The 26,941-nt window shown below is 40.9% G+C and overlaps 1 protein-coding gene across 1 annotated transcript; it reads left to right on the top strand.

Moving 5' to 3' along the window:
- Positions 1–247: 247 nt before the first annotated feature.
- On the top strand, positions 248–22,550 carry LOC139338954 (ADAMTS-like protein 2). Its single transcript, XM_070974322.1, has 20 exons — positions 248–340; positions 5,197–5,286; positions 6,025–6,128; positions 9,917–9,992; positions 10,264–10,366; positions 10,813–10,958; positions 11,123–11,246; positions 15,028–15,108; positions 15,386–15,561; positions 15,744–16,179; positions 16,903–16,971; positions 17,598–17,955; positions 18,374–18,474; positions 18,904–19,030; positions 19,416–19,629; positions 20,394–20,549; positions 20,697–20,867; positions 21,096–21,272; positions 21,613–21,766; positions 21,973–22,550. Exons 1-20 carry the CDS (start codon positions 248–250, stop codon positions 22,119–22,121), a joined length of 3,105 nt encoding a protein of 1,034 aa, XP_070830423.1. The 3' UTR covers positions 22,122–22,550.
- Positions 22,551–26,941: the final 4,391 nt, after the last annotated feature.

Below are 26,941 nucleotides of genomic sequence, written 5' to 3'. Positions count from 1 at the left end.
ACCTTAAAACAGAGCCTCGCCTCCACCTCATGTGGATGTGAACAGCCAAACGTCAGCGGGGATGATTTGTGTAGCGTGCCTGCGTACGCGCGTGCGTATGTGTGTGCGCGCGAGCGAGGCCAGAAGGCGTAGCTGCATCAAAAGGGGGTCGAAATGGGAGGAGGAAGGAGGGCAGAAGGAGAGAAGTGAGGAGGGGAGCGGAGGTAAGGGGAGGGGAAGTGTTGTCGGTCCATGACATGAATGAACCATGTTCGGTAACGGAGGCTTAGCTCTCCCGGTTTGCTCCTTTCTCCTGTTACACCTCCCGGTTCTCCCGCTAACGAACAACTGGCCCGTTAAGGTAAATAGCTCGCAAAAAGGCTGCTTGTTCACCTCTCAAAGCTGTGTGCATTAGCAGAATGGTTAGAAGTTATGAACGGGGACTGGGTCGTCTGTTCACAAGTCTGTCACTTTGATTCTGCCTTGCGTATCGTCAAGGGCACTGTCTAGTTTTCACCTTAAATTAATTCTTGGAGTCGTTTTTCAATTCGGCTAAGATATAATTAACCCAGCAGCGATAATATCTGAATTAAACTTCAGTCCCTAGAGTAGTTCGGGCTTCGGAAAGCCATTTAACCACAGTGTAATTGTGTATGTGAAGGTAAGCTAACTGTTACCAAATGCGGGAATGTCACTGTTCCCTTCGGCGAACCTCCTCGAAAAGTTGATACTTTCTTGAAGTAACGCCAGTGGGATGCTCGGGTGCATGTTGCGTCAAGGAACGGACGGTAACGCCTCGTAAAACGGCTGTCTAAGATGTGTTTACATCAGGTAATAGACAGGCAGCAGTGAAATGACATAAAATATGTAAATACAGTGTTTGGTGGACCCTGTGTCCAAACCAATTATAACGTTAAGAACCAGGTTGCAGATACTCTAATTTGGCCTAAACAAACTCCATCGAACGAACGTGACCTGTGCTGATGTCCGGGTTACAGCAAGGCTGAAAAACTTTCCAAGGGGGTTCAGTGTTTGGACTAACACATTGCTTACCACATTCTACTAGTTTGTTTATGACTGTGTAGCCAAAAACAGCAGCTTTGTTGAACTTGACCATTTTGTCCATTGGCTGTACCAGAAGCAAGGCTTGCTACTATATTCATATTTTATCATTCAGACAGATGGTTGTAAATGTAAATCATGCAAATAACACGTTTTCAAACTGGTGAAGAACCTTCTGTGTTATTTGTGTGTTGTCTTCTCACTCAAACTTTTCACATTATGTTATATATGTTTTTGCAAAGACTTGTGTTTTCCTCTTCACTCTTTTCTGTACCAATATAGCACAATTAGATGAACTGCTGCACTGAGGAAACTCTGTGAGTGCTTCTGTCAGCAATCATGGCCAACATGTTTTTCACTCATAGTTTTGTTCCACATTCAATGCTTCACTGTCATATTTATTGTCACTAATCCCCCCTAAAGGCAGTGTTTTAAACAATATACCCCTTTGTTGCGGGAAAAATCAATTTGTCATTCTTCTTGTGGCCGAGTGATTCTGCCATTCAATCTAACAATTGAATATTCACGATCAGGAATCAATCATGTGACTCCAGTCTCATAGATTGAAGGATATAGTTCATCTCTGCCTTAACATTGGAAAGTTACATCATTGACCATTTGGCTACACTGTTCACTGTGGACTAAATGACCAGCTAGCTGACTGACAGACTAATGGATTGATCTGCTGCCTGACCAAAAGGCTCACACAGTCTGATTGTTCGCCTGAGTAAAGAAGACAACATGATGACAGCCAGCAGCCAGCCAGCCAATCAGGGTGAAACTCTAAACAGATGCATTACCAAAGGCTGTGCAAACAATTGTTTGCAGACACTTTTTCTCAGCTGTGGTAACCACCAGCACTCTCAGTTCTTCCTCTAAAGCATAAACAGTTGGTTGGTTTCTATGTACATGAATGAACTGAACAGTAATGCCCCAGAGATAGCTGATAAAATGTCGCATTTTTTGTCTGGTTAGCACTCGTTTATCATTCAGTCCATTCATTCCTGCAAATTAAAGAAAAAAGCTAGTGAACTTAAAAGAGGTTTGGGTTTCTGGATGTAAAGATGATTTTTGTGGATGAAGTTGACTGCACATAAAATTGATGGCAACAGTAAAAAAGGAAAATTGTGTAGAGCACACAACAACTGGCATGACATCTGAAATGCTTTTTTGGCAAAGACAATTGAAAGACATTGTCTTCCAACAGTGCTAAAGCACTCTTTGCGTATTATTACACACAAATGTAATGCACCATAGCAACAGTGAGGTAATGCTTTCTATTTAAAGGTTTGAATTTGTGGTGGTAACATTGCTTAGTTTGAAATAGCTGGTGTTATTTTTCCTATCAAGACTTGGAGAGATGAATTGGTTAATCCAGCTGCATGAACACTTTATGCAGGTAACAGCTGTGTGCACTGAACAGAGCTTTTGAGGTATATTGGGCACCAGACCAGGCATGCTATGAAATGTACGCTCATATTCAAATGTTTTCATATTTGTGAAAAATGTAGGAACCACACTTGCTCAATCCTGTGCACCTGGACTGCAATGCTTTTGTTGGTTAAGTCAAAATGGACTTCATATTGGAGCCTGACCAATAATTCTTCTGGCCAGTAATGATACCAATATTTGAGATGAAAAATCTCATAACAATGTATTAGAATTTTTTTCAAGTTAAACACATTATTTAAGAACAGTGAGTAAGATTCAAAGTATAGTGTGTGTGTGTGTGTGTGTGTGTGTGTGTGTGTGTGTGTGTGTGTGTGTGTGTGTGTAGTAAATGCAGACATACCGAATAGGGTGCTCAGTGAAATTACACAGAAATCCTCTCTGTGATACATTTAACACATTTTCTTATCAGAGGTTCCTCTGCCATACCACATCACCACATCATAATTGGATCGCAAGCCCCAAAACCCCTCTTGGGGAAGAGGTGTAAGCAGGCTTCTTGTACATAGACCTCTCCTACATAGGATATTTCCAATCTAACAGTCTATTCGCAGGTAATCTCCAGACTTTATTTAGTCACTGAACCATGACTATTCACTGGCACTTTTGTGATGTGTGTGTCAGTTGAGGGATTAAAAAAATTACCACCTAACTGAGAGCTGGAGCAAATCACATCCCTCTGATACATAACAAACCAAATTTCCACTTCTAGCTCAATGCGGGGCAGATTTATGTTATCCTACTTTCATGTCCAGATGGTGCCCAAACACAGGGTCTTGATTTACACCTGGATATACAGATATGGGTCCAGAACCTCCTATTAACATCTTGCTTAAAAAAATGCTAATGCTTGCTATTTGAAATTTCAGCACTGATTCTCCTGATTAACCTTCTCTACATACCCACACTGAGGAAGACAGAAATGTTTGACTGACGACACAGTGAACGTTCTTTTTGTATGCTGCTTTTTATACGAGTGGCTGTACAGTAACCATCCCTAAAAGTGAAAAGTTGTTCAGTGTGAGGTTGCTTGATGAATCATTTCTGAGAACAGCAGGTTGTTTCCTCAAACCCGGACAGAGTGTTTGATTTGGTGGTCCATTATCTGTGTTAGTCTTTATAATTACACTGAATATTCAGATGATTGCTGAATATTCAAAAGAGTGAACATTTATCTAGTTAGCAAAAAGAAGGTTTCATCAAATAGATGTAACTCAGCCTAAACAAGCACTAAAACTGCTCTGAATGTAAACAAAGCCAATGTTTAGAACAGACGCAAGGTTTTACTCTCAGGAACACATTTTTGTGACCAACATCTTCGTAAATTCATTTATATTGATAGCCAAATGTGTTGGGTATGATTTGACTGATGGTGCAGCAACCACTATAGGGCAGGGTGAATGCAAATCAGTTTTAACGGCGTCAATTTTTTTAAACGCGAGATGAACGTTTTTTGGGAACTAGTGAACATGTAGTGTTGTATAAGCTGTGGCCACTGCTAGTAACGTAAGAAAAACTACAGGATTCAGTTATAAACCGGAAAAAAACAATAGGCACGCCCCACGCACATGTTTGGTCTTGCTCACTAGCTGTAAATAAGTGGGCTACCGGTTTGTTGCCAGATGGGTCGACTGACAAGACCAAAGTTATCTGTGTGTATTGTCGGTGTGAGCTGAATTATCACCGTAGCACATCCAGTCTAAAATGCCACTTGATGGCCAAACACACGGCGAATGCGAATTCTCCGCCGCCTCCTTGTCAAAACCATGGATGGATGGCTTTCGACAGAGGTCGACTACAAGTTCACTAGGTCACAAAGAGCGTCAATCTCGCGATGAAAAAATGACGCCGTTAAAATTGATTTGTGTTAGCACGTTAATAATGCAATGTTTTTGACAGCACTAATCTATATATATAAACTAAAAACAGACATTTTCCTTATTAAAATGGAAAAAAATGAAGGAGACTGGATCAACTAATCTGCCTATGTGTGCAATAATAGTTTACATATAACTATATACATGATTACAGCACATGACTATTTCATTGAGCTTGTTTTTGGTGAGATGCTGTGAGTGATTTAAGTCCCTTTTAATGAGCAAACATACCACTCATCTGTATTGTCTGTGTAGATGAGAGTTTTGAGTGGATTTGGGCTTGTTTAACAGAGTACTTAGCAGCTGTTTATCCCTGCATCGTAACATTTGTAGTTTCAATCTTGATTTTACAGGTGAAATAGTACACCTATGTTATGTAGTTATTAGTTAATCATCTTTTCTTCTTTCTTTTCCTGAAAAAAAAAAAAAAAAAATAGATGTGGTTCCTCTCAAACCCAAACTTAGACTCTTCCAGAATCTTCACTTTGCTGCAAAGTTGTTCTTAGCTGAGATAGAAATATAATATCTATTTGACCTCATGTGCAGGTTCAGTAGAATGTGTTACTGCTGAACTCACAAGTGGTAACTATTCACTACATCTGCGACACAAGCACACTACAAAGACATCCTAGTGTAGTGTTCAGCAGGTGGAACTTTTAGAGGGTTAGAGTTAGCTTGCATTTGCCGGTGAATTAAAGGTTCAACTTAACTAAGATTTCTAATTTGGAGCTATCCAACAGTGCATCCACCCTGTCACATGGAGGCTCACACAGCAAATGTGTTCTATGTGTATGTGTATGTGTCTGTGTATGTGGTGTGTGTCTGCCAGGACAGAAGTGAAGGGAGGGTGGAGCAGCATAACATCCATCTACAGTCACAGAACTTTGGAAGTCAGAATGTCAAAGACACAAGCAACAAGGTACTGTAGTCACACACACACACACACACACACACACACACACACACACACACACACACACACACACACACACACACACACACACACACACACACACTTTTTAATGTCTGGATGAAGATCATCATTCAGCTAGGTCATGATACTTCTAAGTGCTTCATAAAAGCGACTGTAGCAACTATAAAGACAAGCTGCAGTCCCTCAATGTTACACACAAGACAAAAAACTACTCTTAATGGTGGAGTGCAGAGGATAAGTTGAGTCTCGCAGCCTGAGGAACAAAGCTAGCTAATTTGTGTCAGACTGTAATTTATCTGTGAGACTCCTCATCTTTGCAGGTAAGACCATTTTAACCTTGAAGTGGACAGAAGAGTTTGTGTGTCTGTAGAGTTTCTTGCCAGCGGCATAAGACCTACAAGCACTGCCAATTACATGCCTCTGTTTAGGTTGAGGTTATAGTTGGTTAACATTAATGATAACACACAGCAGCTACATACCTATGGCTGTCAATGTAAGGCCACACATCGGTGGCTGCAAAATATTATCATTGCAGGTTTTTATCATCTCAGAGCATTTTGTTGTCAGACTCATGATGGCTGATTAACATTCAGCATGATTTCGGTTGCTCTTTCTAACTCCAGCCCCAAAACTTCAATTTGATGTTGCACCTCCAGCCAATGGAAATTACATGCTTGATTGGCTTGTTATTTTGACTGTTGTTATGTGTATATTTTCTCACAGGAGGAGGTATTTCAGTGGTGGGGGGAGTGGTCCAGTTGGTCTTCTTGTTCCAGGAGCTGTGGAGGAGGAGTGAGGAGTCAGGAAAGGCACTGTCTCATACAGAGGTAGTGTGTTAAAAACAGCAATGTAGTTGTCAAACATTATATTTTGTTTTTTATTCTGAGGGCCACATTAAAATTGGGTGCAAGCTTAGATGCAGGTGCGTTCTTGGGGTGCAAGTGCACGTGACTGTGATCCACTAATTGAAACACCTGTAGTAGCTCAAACCAGGCACAGCTTGGAGGCTGATGTCTGTTTCATTTAAATTGAGTTTATAAGCATAGTGGTAAGCCTGCCTGCATAATGAGGCAACATGTTTCCTTACTATCTGCCTGTTTTTTTGTTATTCAAGCCATTAAAAAGGTTATTTTATGGTCATGGTTTCCTATGCAGTGCCACCTCTGAACATACTGCAACATCTGACTGCATGTAGAGTTTGGATTTAGCTTAAAATAGAAATGCCATCCTGAACTCCATCAAAGCTGTTAGGACAGCTGCTATCCTAAATTATTTCATTGTTGAACTTGGAATCTGTGTCTAACAGCTTATTTGTCTGGTGTGTAGAAGAGCACCGGTCCTCCATTCGTAGTAGATCCAGACCAACCCTGTCACCATGTCACCATGGCAGATATAAATAATACCTACTGCTGCGTGACATCATTAATAAGACTCTGACTTATGTGGTTGTTATGATTGCCTGAGCCACATTAAAATGTGTGTGTTTTAGTAGTAAAACCCTGACATGTTATTTAGTTTTGCTTGTTTTCACATGGCTCTGAAAACTGAAGCCACTAAAAACGCCATACATTTGTAATAAGAGGTGGTCTAAGGTTGAATTTTATGTCAAAATGAGCACCAAAAAAGCATTGTGCCATCTTTATTGGATAAGCTGGTCCCCAGCTCCCCACTTCAGCATAGGTGGGTTTGTTTGGAGCCAGGAAATGACCAAACAAGCACAAGTGGACTATCCATCCATTGCTTTGCATTGCAGTTGAGTTTGCTGGCTGTATTCGGTATTCAGTATTCAGAATGCAAGATGCAATTTGATGCTTAAAAAGAAAAAACTGCTTGGGTATTTGATGCATTGTGATGTCTTGTACACATAGTGTATGTATAGACACAAAGGAAACAAATGTTAAGTTCTGCACGCAGCAGTAACACACTATGGGAGAGTGAGTTGGCCATATACAGCGGGAAGTTAGGTGGAGCGTTGACAGAATGTGTGTTTGTAGCCAATAGCCATCTTGTTACCTTTGACCTCCCCTGTCAGACTTGCGGAAGTTTCTGTCAACAAAGATTAACGCCACTCTGCCCTCACTGTTGGCCTTCTCTCTCCTCCCCCCTTCCCATCCTCCCCCTGTCTTTCTCCTGCCTTTGTTCCTCTCCTTCACATTTATCCTCTTATATCTGCCCCCTTCACTCCTCTTTCCATTTGTTACCCCTGTACCCTCTCTCAATTTCTTTTTTCCACACTCTTCTTCTCCTCTTCCTCCCTACCCCCTTCACCTCCTCCCCTTTTGCCTCTCTTCCTGCTCTTTCTCTTTCTCTCCCTTTCCTCTCTTCTCCTACCCTCATCACCTTCTACCAATTAGATGTGACACTCTCACATAGTGACCTCCCGCTCACCTCTTCCTGCTGTCTCTCCTACTTTACCGTCTAAACAGTGTAGGAGGATGGGCTGAAGAAAGAGAGACACAGATAGACAGAGGTGTGTGTGTGGGGGGGGGGGGTGCAGTTAACATGGTAATGAAAGACAGATGCATTAAGGCCATGCTGGAGTCCTCTAGGTCCTTCCCAGCATACACACACACTCACACAGAATTAGAATCGTGTTAACCATGAACAACAGCACTCGGAGACAGATTTTCCTTGTTACAACTGTTGCAGACACATGCAACATGTTGTTTCACACTTCTGCAAACTTGTATAGTTCTGAGACCCTTGAGATGTCTTTCCATCACCAGGTTTGAAGTGAATGAAGAGGTCCTTCCTCTACTGTTGAAAAACACATTCAGTTTGTTCCTGTCAGCCAGTGTTGATCACACTTCATCTTTCTTCTCATGACATGAATGTCTGTACTTACTAGTACACTACTGTATACTAGCAGGTATACCTTTTTACTGAGGCAAATATGAATTTCATGATTCAATAGGCCAATGGTACCTCACCTACATCACCATATCCATCCATACATCCATTTTCCACGTATCCCTTTTGGGGTTGCTGGAGCCTATCCCAGCCGTCAACGGGCGAGAGGCGGGGTACACCCTGGACCAGTCGTCAGTCGATTGCAGGGCACAAACTCACACTCACACCGAGGGGCAATTTTACAGTCACCAATTAACCTAATGAGCATGTTTTTGGTCTGTGGGAGGAAGCCGGAGTGCTGGAGAGAACCCACGCATGCATGAAGAACATGCAAACTTCACACAGAAGGCCCGACCGGCCTTGTTGCTGTGAGGCACGCGCACTACCTGCTGTGCCACCGTGCAGCCCATCACCATATCCATTACCTTGTATCATTCATTTTGTTAGTTTTGCAGTGTGAGTCAGCACAAAATGTGTTATTTGGAAAATCACTTTTTGACTTTTCTGTCCAGCTTTTTACCAGAAATATGCAAAAAAACCTTAATTTAATCATAATGATAATAGTGTTTTTTCTCTGTAAACACCTGCCTACTGTAAAGAAATGTACATTGGAGCTGTGGAGTCTACAGGGTGCCATGTGGTGTGTGTCAAGATTCAATCATGTTCAATCAAGATTCATCACTTCCTATTTAGAGGTTTACAGTAACTATAGCAGAATGGTAATGATACCAAAAGTACTCAAGAGATTGTGTCCAGATTGATGTAGACATTTCTTACAGTATACCTCTTAAGGTCTGAGTGGGAGCATCTTTTTTACAGTAGATTAAGGTAACTCAAGGAACTTCTTAAAGGTGGCAAAAAGCAGCCTTAAGTGAAAGACGGCTTCTCACTTGGAAAAATGGATTACTCTCTGAAGTGGAGAAACATTCACCTCAACAAATAGCAATAATATAGCAATAGCTGAAATGGCAAAAAATTGACTTGATTTGTTAGTAAGTTGTCAGTATATAAAATGTGAGACAGTAAAGGGGATAACATTTTCGTTACTCAGCATGAAGCACTGTGTTGTGTGAATTTGTGTCAAGTGTCTGAGTGTGTGTAAGTACTGTTTGCTCATAGTGGCAGCTGCTGTAGCTACTAATTACAGAAACAAACTCACTTTTCATTATGAGCATGAAATGTCAGTGAATCACTGTTAATTCCACAAAGAAACAGGAATGGATGAGATGTTACAGAAGCTGTGTGTGGGCACAGAATGTGTACCAGAGGAAAAGTTTCAGATAGAGTTGTGGATGATCGCATTTCTTTCTGCCTTTTCTTTTCTTCACCCTGGTTTCTTACATTTCCAGGTGCCCACTAAGCCTTGGCTCTTCAACTGTTATGCAGTGAAATTATTGCTATGATGGATTAATTCACATCTTGATACAGCTCCCGTGGAGCCACACCTTACTTGACTACTTGTTAACAAATACACAACTGGGGAAGAAATGTACAAAGTGCTTTAGTTTTTGACCAGAAAGGACAGAATATAGAACAGTAACACTGTCACTGCCTATTCATGCCAGGCCAGATTGAGTTGACACAGGCCATCAAGAGACTAGACTTAGACGGTTGTCTCAATTACAGCAAGAGTACTTCATATTAAACATAAGATATTTTTGTACACGTACACATATTGTATTATTTGTTGCACCTTTTGTGTCGTCCATGTAACACACTACATGAACCATATTGTATTTTCTATTGTATCCTGTCTCTGTCTCAGGTTGTCCACCACACAGAATGTAAACAGCTCATATTGTGTTGGCTCTCCTAAACAGTACCAGCTCTGTCCAAACCAGGTATGATACTATGTTGATATTGGTACTGTACTAATTAATCTCTGTTGAATCCTTAACTTTAGAATACGGAGGCTCACTGGTAGAAATTAGTAACAGACTAAAAAAATCTTTAAGCTGCAAGTGTCCTTTTCTCTGTGTGTGTGTGTGTGTGTGTGTGTGTGTGTGTGTGTGTGTGTGTGTGTGTGTGTGTGTGTGTGTGTGTGTGTGTGTGTGTGTGTGTGTGTGTGTGTGTGTGTGTGTGTGTGTGTGTGTGTGTTGTTGTGTTTTTCAGTCCTGTCCCAGCCCCAGTGTTAGCTTCAAACAGCACCAGTGTTCCCAGTTCAACTCAAAAGCCTTCGGACGAAGATACTACCAGTGGATCCCTCTTTACCCAGGTACTGTATAATCAATCCATCAGTCATTCTTCTGTATGTCTGCCTGTTTGTCCATTCAGATATCAATCTTTAGCACAGTCAAAGGAGACCTCAGTGCCTTGGTATGACCCCTCTCTGTATTCTTCTAGCTGTCTAAACAGGACGTTAATTTGCATGGTGTGCTTTCTTGAATAAATGAACATAAATTGTGGCAAAAGTGTCAATGGGCTGTACTCTGATAATTGTTGAGTTTGACTGTTTACATGAAGTATTTAAGTCTCACTAAGTCCAACGAATGTGAAAGACTCAGTCCTCCACCTTCAGTTAAAGCTGCACTACAACTTTACACTGAAGCAGTCCCAAATGATAACCACATATAATTAATGGAATTTTGTAGACTTCATTACATAGAAATCCTATATTGCAATAATGTAAACATCTTTTTAAATATATAATTTCCTGTGTAGCTGATTACATCAGCATCTCCAATAAGCCATGTGACCTGCAGTGTACAACCATCAGTGGTGAACGACAGCTGCTAGTTCCTGCCCATGATGGTACCTTCTGCCGTGATACCAAATACCATGGAGTCTGTATAGAGGGATTATGTCAGGTACCCCAACAAGAAAATGTTGTGATACCTTCATTGTTTCTTTAAAAATTACTAATACGTATTAAATGTCATTTAAAGCAAATGTTTCTTGTTGAAGAGAACAGTTCACTGGCTGCATGAACAATCTAACCCTCTTAAGTGTTTTTATTTCTCTTCTCCTGCAGCCTGTAGGCTGTGATGGGGAATTGTACAGCAGTAAGACAGTAGACAGATGTGGAGTATGTGGAGGCAACGGGACGTCATGCCAGCGCATCTCTGGATCATACAGGAAGGCACTCACACAGTTAGGTAACACACACACACAAACACACATGTAGACAGATGTGCATGCAAGTATAATTTATGTATGCTTATATTTAAAGTCAAGTTATCAGCCATTGAATTTGATTTGGATTCATATTCTTCTTTGAAGAAACAGTTATCGAGGCCTTCAGGAGCCCTCTCTCCACATTTCACTGTAATTAATGTTTATGACATATTTCTTGCAGAATGTCTGTACGTGAAACCCTGAAACTGGTGGAATGACTATGTCATACTTTCACAACCACAATTGTAAATTACACTTTTACTTTTAGCTGGAAATGTATTTCTTTAGGGTGATTCTTAAAGCGTCAGTTCACTGAAAATTGTGCCAGCTATTTTAAGATGTACTTTTTTTATTTAGTTCAATACATCTTTTTAGATATTTTAGTCTCATCTCAGTCAAAGGAAACATTCTAGTTTAAGTCAAAACCTATAATGAGCATTTTAATCAAACTAGTGCACTACCTGTTATAAAATGAGCCTGTTCAGAACAGACATTCTTGGTCAGAGAGCTCCAACATTTCACAGACCCACAAGACACAAAAGATAATGTAGATTTTGTGTATTACAAATTTCAAAATATGCAATCACAAAAAAAAAGACTTTAGATTTTAGACAAACTTTAGCAGTATTTGTGGGAGATACTGAAAGAAAAGCTCTACCATTGAAATCTGACTCTAAGAAGTTTTCATCAAGACGTAATGATGTAATGCTTTATCATGAAAACACACACTCACACACACATATACAGGTAATATTGTTAATATGACAACAAGGTTGAGGTTAGTAATTTTAAAAACAGATATCAAACAGTATAACAGTAACAGGAGTGGGGAAGCTAGCATACATCTCAAATTGTGTTGCGATAAAGGTATGGAAAAATCTCTAACAAGTGATGTGAATCTAACTTGACCAACACGCAATGTGTCGTTCATGTGCATTCAGATGCTGGAAACGTTTGCACATCCAGGATAGACTTCTGACAAGCACGTCTAGTGCGTCTAATTTAACAAGCTTGGAGGAATCATGTCTGTTAGAGAAAGATAGATTTGTGTGTCATCAACGTAACAGTGATACATTATGTTATACTTTTTGAAGATTTGACCCAGGGGCTGCAAGTAAACACAAACCAAGAGTGACCCAAGTAATGATCCTTGTGGAATATCGTATTTGACAATACTGCTGGAAGACAAAGTGTTATTGTATGTATTGTATTGTATTCCGTTCTCAGGTATGAATGGAACCAAGAAAGTGCCAGGCCCCTTCAGACCAGTAATGTTCTCAAGACATTGTAAGAGGATGTCGTGATCCACTGTGTCAAAGCAGCACTTAAATCTGCTAACAGCTTTACAGAAAAAGATCAGAGTCCATTAAAATTAATAGGTCATTGGTTACCTTAGTGCAGTTTCAGTCCAGTGTTTGGGTCTGAAACTAGTCTGAAACTCATCAAGAAGGTCATTACTGGATACATGAACAGAGAATTGGCTGGCGACCACCTTTTCTAACAGTTTGGACCTGAAGGGGAGATTTGAGATCAGTCTATAATTGTTGGTATTTTGTGGGTCTTTTTAACAAGGTTTGAACCACAGCTGTTTTAAAAGCAGTGGATATGATACAAGAACTTAGGGATTTATTGATGATGTTGAGAAGAGGGTTTACGGTGAACAGGTCTTTTATGAGGTTGCCAGGAATGGGATCTAAGACATGTATGGTTGGTCTGAAGTGTCTGAATTAACTTAATCAAACTCAGGGTAATTACTATGTTTTGTGAGTGCATCAGGAAGGGATGATTCTAGAGCTGCTCTGAATATTGATAAAATTTATAACTTCATGACTTCTGGAAATGATAGGCTGAGAACATTCCTTGACGGCAGCTTGCTAATGTTAGCTTAATAACATTAGATTAACCACTGTATGGGCTTATCAAAATGTTAACATTAAAACTCAAATCTGACACCTCGTTAGGTATAACTTTGAGAGAAAAGGTTAGCCCTAACCCTCCACCCACACACCTCTGGGTGTAATGAAGTCAGTGACTATCATTTAAACTCATGCATGCATACGTCAAAAGCTATGGGTCTGGAACTGCAGCATCCAGAACTTTGGGGACTCTTCAGCTCTGTCGACCAATGAAGTCAATTGGATGAATGTTTGCCGAGAAAATCAAAGGACAGACAGATAGAGAAACAAACAGACAGAGCTTCCTTCCATTTTAGTTAGACTTAAGAAATCTACTTTCAATTAAGATTTCATCCAATTGATTTTATGCTGAAAGACCTGGTGCTGAAAATTAGCCATAACCAACCGTCCACAATGATTTAGTCTATGGGGACAATGGCCAATGTTTTGGGGCTTCTAGCATAACCAGTGAATAGCTTTATATTCATAAATATTCATAAACAACATTTAAAATAATCTTTATTGACAGATATCTACGTATGAATGCAGATAATTTAAAAACAGCTAATAAAAAGCCAAACTGTCATCAGACGATAGTCAGTGAGTCAGCCAGTGCCTTCTGCCTCTTTTACTCTCTGCAAAGACTGCTTACCTGCATGCAACCAAAGCTCACTCAAACATGATTGGTCAGTACTACTCAGACTACAAACAGAAACCAGACCACTTTCATATGGAGATATCTGTGTAATACAAACTGTGTCATTTAGAATGATGCTTTGCAGAGGGTGTTTGGTCTGATATTATTAATTTAAGCAACATGCGCAAACATTCAACAATTCAAACATTCATTCAAGGTCTTTTTATTTAGGTTTTATAGTTTACAGTTAACAGTCCAACAAAACAGAAACAGAACAGCAAAACCCCTCCAACTCCAGCACCCCCCCATCCCCCTTTTCCAAATACCAGTGTGAAATACAGAGTTCAAAATACAGAATTCACAAAGCCAGACATAAAGAGAAGGTTTACAATACTAGATCATCTGTCCCCATACTCTTCAACAAACAATAAGAAAGGCTGCCAAGTATTGTAGAATTTCCTAGTAGACCCCCTGATTGTGTATCTGATCTTCTCCAACTTGATATGGTACATGACTTCCCTAATCCAGTGACTATATGTCGGAGGTGTTGGGTCTTTCCATTTCAATAAAATACGTCTCCTAGCTAGCAGAGAACGGAAAGCCAACATAGTTCTTTCCCACACCTCAAGATGGGAACCCATTTGGGCTACACCAAAAAGCGCAATGAATGTAGATAGCATAAGCCCTTTCCCAAAAATCCTAGAAAAGGTCTCAAAGATGGACTGCCAGAAAGTGCAAAGCTTTGGACACGTCCAGAACATGTGTAGGAGAGTAGCTGGATCCCATCCGCATCGATCACATGTAGGGTCTATGTCAGCTTTGATCTTGGAAAATCTAACTTTAGACCAATGCAGCCAGTGTACAATGTTGAGCAAATGAAAGAGGAGAAGATTCCCTGTATTATTTTGTGCCAAGTGTCATCTGTGATTGGATCATTTAAATCTCTCTCCCATTTACAGTCAGTTATTACTTTAATTGTGGTCACATCTGTGTCTCGTCTACCCATGTAGATCACATTGGTTTGACTTGTCCAGGTTTTGACTTCTATGTCAATGTAACTGGAGTGTATAAAAGTTTTAGAAAGATTTTTAGAAAACACTTTCAAATGAAATGTCCCAGCAAAATCTATTTTTCATTTCATTAAGTATAGAACTTTATTACAGTGCTCCTTGATGAGAGCTCACAATGGACAATCATGCCAGTGCTTAAAGTAGGTGTTTTTGTCTTCAGGCTACGTGTTCATCACCAACATCCCAGCTGGAGCTTCCGACATTCAGATCATAGAGAGGCATAAGACTGAGAACATCCTCGGTGAGAACCTACAACTTTTTAAGGTCAATAAACTGAGTATGAAATCAACATGTTTACTAAATCAACATTTAAAGCAAAAGACTAGCATGTTTTTTATTTTTCTTGCTTAACTATGAGTTTTTTGGTAATTGGTCTTTCCAAAACTAGAACCAATAACTATATTGTAGTTAGCACTATCTTGAAAATTGCTAAACTTTCTGTGGGTTTTTTGGGTTCTTGCCCTGTTGTGAATTTCACTGCCTTAGTCCCTCCCCCTGATGTTTCCTCTCCAATCTAGCCCTATCAGATGAAGGTGGTCATTTCTTCTTCAACGGAAACACTGTCTTTGACAATCCTCAAAACTTCCGTGTGGCAGGAACAGTGTTTAAGTACAGACGTCCAAGCAATGTATTCTCTGATGGCCTGGAGTACATCATTGCCCAGGGACCAACGCTTCAGGGCCTGAATGTTATGGTAGTACACACACACACACACACACACACACACACACACACACACACACACACACACACACACACACACACACACACACAGAGCATAAGTCCATTATTTGTGTCTCATTTTACTGCAGTAAAGGGATGATTTCTGTCTCAGTTTGAAATAGTTAATCTGTGATTTTCTCTTTGAACATGAAGTACTACAACCTGAATGGGAAGCTCCCACACATCACCTACGAGTACACCATCCCCTCCCCGTCTCATGACATCACACCTGCGGAAGGCATCACCACAGGCCCCACCCACTCACATCTTAACCTCACCTATAATGAGGTAAATGAGGATGTCAGAGGGGAACAACTTAGAGCGATGAATCACAGCAGAGGGAGTGTGATACCAGTCCATCACTACAGCACCCAGCTGGGAGCTGATGGCCAGTCAGATGTCCGGCTGCAGGAAGAAGAGGAGGAGGAGGAGGAGGAGGAGGAGGAGGAGGAAGTAGTGTGGGAGATCAGGACACCCAGCCCTCCACCGCCGGCGGCCATGTTAGTGTACAGACCGGCTGACGTCACCAGTCATGTATTCAGCCATAATGACGTTGAGGAGCGGGGACCTCCAGTGCCATCTGGCTACCGTGAGTCAGAGATTGGTCTGTCCTCTAATAATTGAGAGTTTTGCTTTTGCTTTTAATTTGCTTTTAATTAGTCAGCTGACGGGTTAAAACCTAAGAAATTGATTAAAATCAACCGTTAGATATTTGTTCGATTTAAAAATGCTCTATATTATTACATGACACAGGATTTTTTGTTGGCAGCAGAACTGAAGGATGGCAGTGTCTGTTTGTCATTCTGTCCATCTGTACAGCACTTCCAGAGCAAGATATCTTGACTGCTGGCCCCCACCACTGCTTTGAAAAATAAGACTTTGTGCTCACTTTGCCTAATTATAAAATATATATAAAGTATCTCTCTGGCAAATCTGACAAACTATGCAATGGAGACACTGTTTCTAAATAAACTCAAATATATCTGTATTGCAATTTCTTATTGATAAGCTAATATGGCTGATGTATCGTCCCAGCCGATTTATCAGTCTGGCCTTAATGCCCTCCAGGCCATTTACTGCAGAAAGCTGGTTTAATTGTCCATTTGACAGATTTAGAAAGTTATAAAAATTGTCCCTATGGATGCTTTCAGAAACAAAGCAGGTTTAGACTGTCCAAACTCACCAATTATTATGGATTATATTACTGGCCTTCAAATTAACAAAATTTGTTGTGTTTTTTTCTGTCTGTCATTAATATACTGTGTTGATCTATTTGACTCAGTGCCTCTGTTTGTTTTTTCTGTTCATTAAGGAAGTTCCTCCAACTCCATTGACGAGCCTTCCACTGCTGATGACAACGCTCTCCTGCTCTCTTTCCCAGGTAGGAAAAACAAATGAAGCTTTTTCCAGTTGAGTCTTTAAATACTTTTGGAAAACTAATACATTGACCTAAAACACTTGTGTTCATTATTCTATGATACAAGGCAAATGCAATGACAATGGGGATGAGACATTTTACCAATAATATTTACAGACTTTTTATCATCACACTTTTAGCATGTTTATTGAGATTCTAACTTCTAACTAAATGTGTAGGACTTCTTACTACTAAGCGATATGTGATAGGCTTCAATATGGCACACAAAGGGATTGGATAGAATGGGAAATGGCTTGAAAGACACTGTTCAAGCATACTGTATAGACTCAGCAGGTCCAAGCAACTCCAGTGTACTGTTCTGTTGCTGTACGCTGACCTCTGACCTCCAGAAGAAGAAAGAAGAAGAGAGACTATAAAAATTATATTTCAACAAAAAAACTAAACTATTAGTTTAGTTAAACAACTATTACAAAAGATTTTTTTTTTTTTGTTACAGATTTTGTAAAATGTGTATGTTTAGCTTAATATAAATAATTGCTAATAATAATGATCATAATCCTTTTCACTGGTATGTATCAGTTCATGTAAAAACTGTCAAACAATACTGATTTGTTTCGGTCCACTCATAGGCAGTCAGACTGTTCATTCTGCAGCCTTGCCAGAAGCCGCCCCCTACCTGCTGCTGGAGGATTTACATTACAACCAGACACGCTCAAACACACACGTCCTCACACAGTCAAACACACACTCTGTTAAACACACACTTAAGGATCCACACTCACCAGCAGAAACACATGTGGAAACATTGTCTGCCACAGAACTAGACACAGACCCACAGTTGGAAATACACTCAGACATGCTCACAGTTACTGACACACACTCTGTTGCTAACACAGAAACAGAAACTGGCACACACTCTGACACACACACTGCCATCTTGGTACAGCTGCAACAGGTGTCTGCAGTCCAGGCAGCCAACACAGAGAGGTATGAGGGAACAGCTGGTGAACAGATATTTGCTTGAAGGTCACTGTAATGCTACAAGATGTAATTCACTACATATTTATGTCATATATTGTTCAACGGCTGGAATCTTTAGCGCTTATAGTGCTCTACTCTCATTATCCTGATTATCATTCATTTACTCTGTGCTTATAGTATATAAGGAGAAATACTTATAGAATAACACACGTAAATTATATATTCATTCATGTTAAAAATTATTAAGATTAGTCCTGTGATCTTATCTAAACCCTAGAGGTTTTGCTTCAGGTCTAGCTGTTGTTTTTTTTTTTTTTCATTCCTTTTCTCCTGTCAGTTTGACAACTGTTACATTTCTGGCTTTTCTAAAATGGAGAACTGGAAAATATCAGGCATACCTGTCTCTGTTTCTGTCTTTCTCTAGCAATGACTTTGATGTGGGTCTGGACCCAGATATCAGTCTGGCTGACATGTATCGCTGGAAGGTTTCTGCTTATGCTCCATGCAGCTCAACCTGTACAACAGGTAGACACATGCATAACATATGATAATAGACACACATTCTATTTTTTTTGATAATGTAGCTTGTGAAAGTTGTTCTACCAAGGTTATAGAAAGTACTAGTGTCTGAGTAGCTGGTACTGTAGGTGTCTGTTAACATGGCAAATCAGGACATGTCACTTTATTCCAGTTAACTCTCATTGGTGAAACTGACGTATGTATTCTGTATGTTAAATTGATTACTATTGTTAGAAAATTAGGGACAATTTTAACACATTGGTCTTTTTCCTTTGCTAAATGTCCCTTGTGCGTGTGTGATAATGCACAATAAGGTGCAATAACATAGAAACACAAAGAGCTACACACACTTTGTACAGCACATGGTTTGGATGTTGTTGATCTTTGTCAACACTATGTGTCACTGTGACACTGTGTGTCTGTGTATATTGCCAGGTATTACCACCAGCTACGCCCTTTGTGTACGGTACGATGGTACTGAAGTCGATGACAGTTACTGTGACTCTCTGACCAGACCTGAGCCCACACATGAGTTTTGCACTGGAAAGGAATGTCCTCCAAGGTACTGCTCCTACTGATTTAACCTACTGACTGACTGGTTTGTTAAACTAAAACTCTAATGTGAAATTCTTGAGACTTTGCCACAGTTTCATTTGCCAGTGGTAAAGAAGTGATGATTTTCTTGTGTGTGAGATCAAAAAAAGAAAATGTATGTCAGATGAGTTGACCCTGACTTAATGATGTGATATGTCCACATGACCATATATTTGAATCTACTAAAATCTTAAACAGAGCACTGTTTTGCCTAAATATAGTAAAACCAAACAGATTATTCTCTGGACATCTCATCTGTGACTGAAAGGTCTCATTCACCAGACGTCCCTGAATCTGTATTACATTCCACTGAAGACCTTACCAACTGCATCATCTCACCACTTTCTCCTCAGATGGGAGACCAGTGGTTGGAGTGAGTGCTCACGAACCTGTGGTGAAGGCGTCCAGTACCGCACCGTGCGCTGCTGGAAGATGCTGTCGCCAGGTCTTGACTCCTCTGTCTACGATTCATTGTGTCTGGCACATGACCTTCACAAACCAGCCAATCGAAAGGTCTGCCTTGGCCAGAGCTGCGGACCCCAGTGGGAGGTGTCTGAGTGGTCAGAGGTAATACAGGAAGCCACAGTGCAATATGTCTGATGGAGGAATGTGTAGTTGTATTGTCAACATTAACAGCTGGTATTTTTGTGCTAACAAACTTTAGATTTTGATACCATCTAGAAGTTTGATGTTTTGAAATCTGAAATTGGTGTGGTCAAAGCAGCAAAGGTGCAAAGGCTTCAATATCAGTATCAAAACATTTCCATATAATTTCAGCCAAAATCTCCATTGAGCAGTCTTCATTAACAGAAACAAACAATAAAAAACATTCCAGGTGTTAAAGAAACTTTTTTAGGTGCTAAAAAAAAACTTTTTTTTTTTAAGCTGAAAATAAACTGGAATTTAAGACATAATACTGAAACATAAAATCAATAAAACCCTCCATTCATTCATTTTTGAGTGGGAAAGCCGACTAGCCCAAATGTCTTTAGAGACTTTCCTGCTCCACCTGGAGGACCTCTAATCCCTCCACCACATGCTGGGTCTGCCCTGGAGTGTCTTCCCAGTTGGTTGTTCCCAGGATATCAACAAAGGGAGGCAGCTAGGAGACATCTTCACTAGGTGTTTACACTGCCTCAGCTGGTTTCTCTCAATTTTAAGGGGCAGTAATGTGATACTCAGGCTCTACAGAGCTGCAAAACACCACACCTTCATGTGCAACTTCATGGTCCCCTGCTCGTATATACTATTAGTAACAGGTGGCTGTTGAATCCTTTTTCCTGAGTTAAGAGTTGCTGATATGGACAGCTGTGTGTTTGTCACTGTGTTAGTGTTCAGCACGTTGTGGCTCCCGGGGTGTCCGGAGTCGGGAGGTTCGTTGCTCCATGGAAATGAGTCTATGTAACAAGTCCTCTCAGCCAATAGAAAGTCAGGAATGTGAAGGCCCGCCCTGTGACAGAAGATGGACAGTTTCTGACTGGGGACCTGTGAGTTAAACAACACACACACAGCCTCAACACAGCAGCACACACCAGACCAGACCTTTGAACATGTCTCATGCAATATTTCTTGAATTAATGAAAATGAACGTTTCATTTTTACATTTCATTTCAAAATAACTGTATATGTGCCAGTGCTCAGGTTTGTGTGGAGAGGGAAGGATGGTGCGTGCAGTGATGTGCCGATCATCAGGTGGGGTCGTGATGTCAGAGGAGCAGTGTGACCAATCACTGCGCCCGCTGGCCATCTATCCCTGTGGTGATAGAGATTGTGCCCCCCACTGGGTTGAACAGGAATGGCAACAGGTAAACATTAAACGAACCAGTCCATAACTGTGAGAGGTCTTAAGAGGTGTATCTCTATAAGATAAACACTATCGAAGTCAGCCTCAACACATACATGTAAAATATATATGTGTGTGTGTGTGTGTGTGTGTGTGTGTGTGTGTGTGTGTGTGTGTGTGTGTGTATAAAATTATATATACATATCTAATTTTTGTGTTTGTCTCTGTGCTTGTTGTGCGTGTGTGTCAGTGTAATGCTACTTGTGGCCGCGGTGTGCGTCAGCGTCAAGTGGTGTGTGCTGGGTTGGAAGGCGGTGTGTTCAAAGAGTTTCCAGACAGCAGCTGTGACCAAACCAACAAACCAGAGACCAGCTCCTCCTGCTTCCAGAGACCCTGTTCCAAATGGTTCACCACATCCTGGTCTCAGGTACCTGTCTGTCTGTCTGTCTGTCTGTCTGTCTGTCTGTCTGTCTGTCTGTCTGTCTGTCTGTCTGTCTGTCTGTCTGTCTGTCTGTCTGTCTGTCTGTCTGTCTGTCTGTCCGTCCGTCCGTCCATGTGCCTTTTTACTGATGCATCAACCAGCCAGTATACAGCTATAGTGATCTCATGTCAGGTCAGCTAATTGTATAAATTGTGTCTGTGTGTGATCTCCATGCTTTTTATTAAATCTTGTTTTGTGGGTCCAGCTGTATTTGAACTGTCTATAGGTCTGATCTTCAGCAATATATAGAGAAAAATGAAAGTGCTGTCCCCTCATGCCCCCTCAGTGCAGCAAGACCTGTGGGAGTGGCGTCCAGGTTCGAGAGGTGAAGTGTTACCAGGGGGAGGAGCTGGTAACCAGGGGCCACAGCTGTGACTCTGCCCTCAAGCCAGAAGCCAGACAGAGCTGTGAAATCCAGAGCTGTCCAACAGATGCACCAGGTACAAAAACAAACCCACTGTGCGCATCTATTGTAGGTGATGCAATATTTCAGCATGCTTTCATCTCCATCAGTGGAGGATAAATTAACTTGTAAATGCGTCACTGTGAGAAAGTGTTTTCCTGCTGTGCCCTAAAGAGTCCCGTTGAGCATTTAGACTTTTTCAACATATTTTCGACACTTTGTATATTTTGTATGTTTATTCAGCAGCAGCCCCGGCAGCATCCGTAGCAGTAGATGACTCCTGTCAAGACAAACCAACAGCCAACTGTGCCCTGGTCCTGAAGGTGAAACTGTGTTCCCATTGGTACTACAGAAAGGCCTGCTGCCAATCCTGTAAGGCACCAAGACCCTGAAGTCTTAACTGTAACCTCTCACCTCAGCCCCTTCACGCAAACCACTGGTACCAAAGGTCACATTACATTTATATTGGTGCTACACAAAAGCCTGCTGCTAGCAATGTAAGGCCTTACGATATTCATTTTAACCGTGTTACTCTTCCCTCTGTCACTGATGTCAAAGGTCAACCTGTGGTTACTGTCTTTACCCCCCTCCTGTCAGTGTTATCCCTTTAATCTTGTTTGCTCGCCCCTAAAATTGCTCCTTAAAGTAAATCTGTTTTTGTATGTAGTAGGACCATCACTACTAAAGATAACCTGTCAAAATTACTCCTAGTGGAGTCATCAGTAAAATAGTTTTGCAGACAAGTATAGTTCCTGCTCTGTAGCAAGATTTTACAAATGGAGGATTGTCTGAAGTACGAAAAGCACAAAACAGCTCTGTACTGTGTTGACGGAGGCTCTGACCATTGAAACAGTGTGCTACTCAATCTATTCTCTGACAACCTCTCCCCTGCAATGTGAAGACAGACTGGCTTTAGGACACACAGGGCTTTCTGTTCATCTCTTCCCCCAACTGCAAAATAGAAGGAGCAAACCAGTCTTAGAAAAATGTCCTTCCTCTTCTTTACTCCCGTCCTTCTCATTGTCATACTCTCCATTTTAAACCACCATCCGTCCCTGTGTCCATCACTGCGAGTAACTTAATTAAGTAATCCCATTTCCACTCCCTATAGTAAATATCTATAATCTATCCATTCCCTCACGTCTTCTTATGGTGCTCTGTTCCACTACAGAAGGTGTATCCAAAGCACATGAGAGCCCTAAGGCAGCTTGTTACTGTGGCAGCAGACAAGGATAGAGTGGACCAGGGAACAAATGCGACTGAGCCCCTTCAGCCTTGGTCCAATCCTGTTATACATATGTACCACTGGTGCCATGCTGATATGTAACTATGCTCGTTTTTCTGCCATTCAAAGCAGGAATTTACATAATATTAAGCCGAGACAACACAGCCTACTGCCCTGGACTGGCTAATGTAACAGAGTTACTACCAACTTTACTGTTGTCACTTGCTTCCTTGTCAACCCAGTTCCAAAAACACTCCATGCATCTTCATTGTGATGAACTGATCCACATCACAGCTCCATTTTGCCTACATTCAATATGCCTTTATTCGTCCCGTGAGGGGAAATTTCAAAAAACATCAACATGTTTCCGCCCGGGGACCTTTCGCGTGTTAGGCGAACGTGATAACCACTACACTACGGAAACTTGAAACAGTGAACTGCAGCATTTCTCTCAAAAAGGAAGCCTTTTAGTACATCTATGCACTTGAAATGAACTTGCATGTAGCAAATGAAACCTTGCTCATTTGTTTCACAGTAGAAGGTAATTATACTAAGTGCAAAGAGTAGCAGACTAAAGAGGTCAAAAGAAGTCTCTGGTTCTGCTGCATCAAAAATCGATGCAGCAGAACCAGAGATATTGTCATACGCGTGATATCATCATGCATTGAGTCATAGTTATTGTCTGAGATTTGGGTGTGCTATGCTAGTAGCGGCTAATGTAGCCTGGAGCCTCTAGCCTGCGGCAGAGATGAGAAGCAGCTACAGAGGTCTGGGAATCTCACTTCTTTCTAACTTTACACCCCCACATTGTTTTCATTTTCAAAATTTGTGGTCTTGAGCAACCAACCACCATTGACTCAAGTGACATCACATGAGAACATTTTCAAACAGCTCCCTCTGGAGACACCAAAGGCTTTCTACTCTACAGCTGTTTTCACATATGCAGCAGTCCTCACCAACAACTGTAGACAGACAGTCTACACACTGATGTGTTTCCCTGTAACATTTTGGAGTGAACATATTGTACAATATGCTCGTTTGGTGACTTAACCAGAGTGAAATGACAAGGTTGATATACAGCGCCTATAAAATGTATCATCCCCTTACAAGTTTTAGTATTTAACATTAAATCACAGTGAATTCCATCACTGATTTCATACAGGGAATCCATCCCCTGACTGGTGCTTGGCAGTCACCATTTCACAGACTTGCTTGGAGTATGTTGGAGTCTTCATGGTGAAGGTTTTGCCATAATACCAGCTAACCAGAAGATGGACCTTCCAGATACATACACGTTTAATCATTCTACAATCAGCTGCAATCCATTGACAATATGACTTTAAACTTATATGACTTTAAAAAAGAATTGGCTGATTATTTAGTGATTATTTAGGTGTTTCCTTCATAAAGGGGGGCTACATATGCAGTCCATTATTCTTAGTATAGTTTTATATATATATCAATTTAGGTCACTTTTCAGAGAATACTTTTCAGTTGGTAATAAGACTATTTTTTATTTGTGTCAAAAAACAAGACAAATTAAATCCACTGTGATCTGATATTGTAAAACAGTAAAACACAAATAAGGGGGTGAGTGCATATTATCAGCACTGTCAGTAGCATCTCTGTGGTCAGAGATCAGGGTGTTAGCATGTTTAGCCTAGCTTAGCACAAAGACTGGAAGCAGTGAGAAACTGGTGGCGTATCTAAATCCTTTAAAAGTAAAAACAAATGGTGAAGAACTGCTCAGCTGTTATTTACACATTTCATTGACACGTGGAAATAGAAGCAGTTATGCACTGGAACTATTTCTTGATCAACAGCTGCCAAGTGCCTTGACTGGAGGTAGCATGTTTGCAATAATGCTGTCATTAGGTTATGCATAAGTAATGATACAATGAAGAAAAGCCAGCTGACGCTTAGATACACCTTAGGTTAGCTTACAGACAGTAAGACAGAATCAACTATCAACTAAACTTATAGCAAGACTGCCAGCTGTTTCAGAGTATTTCTGAGGAATTCTCCTCATGGAGCAATTTGAATAGTCAGAAGTGGGATGTGTAGAAGTCAATGCAAGTGCTGTGAAAAGTAGCGCCCTCAGGTGCAGTCACATCTGAGCACTGTGTTACACTCCTGTAGACAGCTCAGATGTGACAGTTTAACAAGGAACTAAAAATACATCACTGGAGGCGATGCCTTGAAAACAGAAGAATAGTGCAAACAGCTGAAGAGCATGAGTGTGGTAGTATACCAACATGGCAGCCAGTGAAAACTCATCTATCATTACACTGTGTACACTTGACTGTCACTGTCAGTCTCACTGTTGTTTACCTGTTGTTGCCCACAGAGCTGCTGTTGTTGTTTTTGCTTACTGTATCACACGTAAAGATTAAAGGTCAGCTGTTTTTGACGAGCACCTGTGTCTGGCTTCTGATTGCTGTGCGCGGGGACAAACACTGGACTGACCTCAGCATGTAGCACAGGACGCACACCTGCACCACGCAGAGAGTGAAGAGTTCTTCAAAGGTCCTTTTAAGAATATGGAGCGAGAAGATTGAATATCAAGGCACACACCTGAAAACCAAGCAACTGATCAAATTTGAGGCGAAACGCTCCAACTTCAATGGTTACCAGCTTAACCGTGGTAATTCAAGCTGGGCTTGTATGGGAAGCAAACAGCAGAGATACACGTCTATATGTTCTTTTAAAGGAAAGCACTTAACAGAGGTGCACTGTGGGTAATTACACTAATTACACTACCACCTGAAACATGACCTGGTTCCTCAGCTGTGAGTATGGGAGAGCGTCATAATTGACCAATGTGTTGTTTAGAATACTCGCCCCTCTTACCACACACAATTAGCATTGTCATGGTTACAAGAGATGGGATCCCAATGGGTGACTCCTTGGAGAAACCAAATCACACACATGAACACACACCAATTACTCATCTGAGCTGGTCTGGACAACACTCTGCGTCTTTGGGTTACAGAGAAGGACCTCCAGGTGATTTCACTTCACTTCATTCTGCACTGTTGAGAAACAAAGCTCTTATTTTGTTATATAGCAAGAGAGGATCCCTGATACACGTGTGTGTGTGTGTGTGTGTGTGTGTGTGTGTGTGTGTGTGTGTGTGTGTGTGTGTGTGTGTGTGTGTGTGTGTGTGTGTGTGTGTGTGTGTGTGTGTGTGTGTGTGTGTGTGTGTGTGTGTGTGTGTCTGCAGGCACAGACCAACAGCTCCAGAAACAAGGTAAGTACTTGCACCTTGACTAAAGAGATCAGCTAAGCTTCAAATGTTTGCAGAGGGTGATCAGTGTTCTACATGCAGTAAGAGACGGGTCACCTGTGTTGTGAGATATGATACAATATCTGTGAAATGCAAATCAAATGTGACTAAAGTTAGCGTTCAGGTTAGTCTAAACACAACTGAGATTTATTTCCAGATGTTTGTAATAGACAGTAAATTGCAGCCTGTTTATACCATTGATGATGACAGACTCCAAACTAACAGGAAAGAAGTTACCTTGTGTTTGCCCAGATGAATAAAAGACAGATGGTTAATGAAATTTGTAGTTGCTATGGAAGCAGTGTTGTGGATTTCTGAATGGTGGCTCACTTCAGTGTGCTGTGGAAAATCTATTTGGCAACATTTGGAGTATTACCTGAGTGAGGAGAATACAGATGGAGGTGTGGATGAAGTGTGATGCCTGGGTTTGGTGCTGTGTTTAAATGAGGATCTCAAAGAATAAGTTGGAAGCAGCTGCTAGATTTCTATTATTATTAGTTTTGTGGGGTTTTGTGACACATTGAGATGAAGTTTTGAATTCCTGGTTTTCGTGTAGAAAACTAAGTGACTGAAGCAGCTTTAGTGTAGTTTAACTGCTGTTTCTTAGTGGTAGCTTTATTATCACATAAGGAACAATTGTGTCTATATTCTGTATTTCTCTGCATTTCCCATAAAAACACCAACAATACTAGCATTTCATG

The sequence above is a fragment of the Chaetodon trifascialis genome, chromosome 11 (genome assembly GCF_039877785.1).
Source record: "Chaetodon trifascialis isolate fChaTrf1 chromosome 11, fChaTrf1.hap1, whole genome shotgun sequence".
Classification (NCBI taxonomy): Eukaryota; Metazoa; Chordata; class Actinopteri; order Chaetodontiformes; family Chaetodontidae; genus Chaetodon; species Chaetodon trifascialis.
Note: the sequence above shows the minus strand (reverse complement) of the source record. Positions and strands in the feature narration are given on the sequence as shown.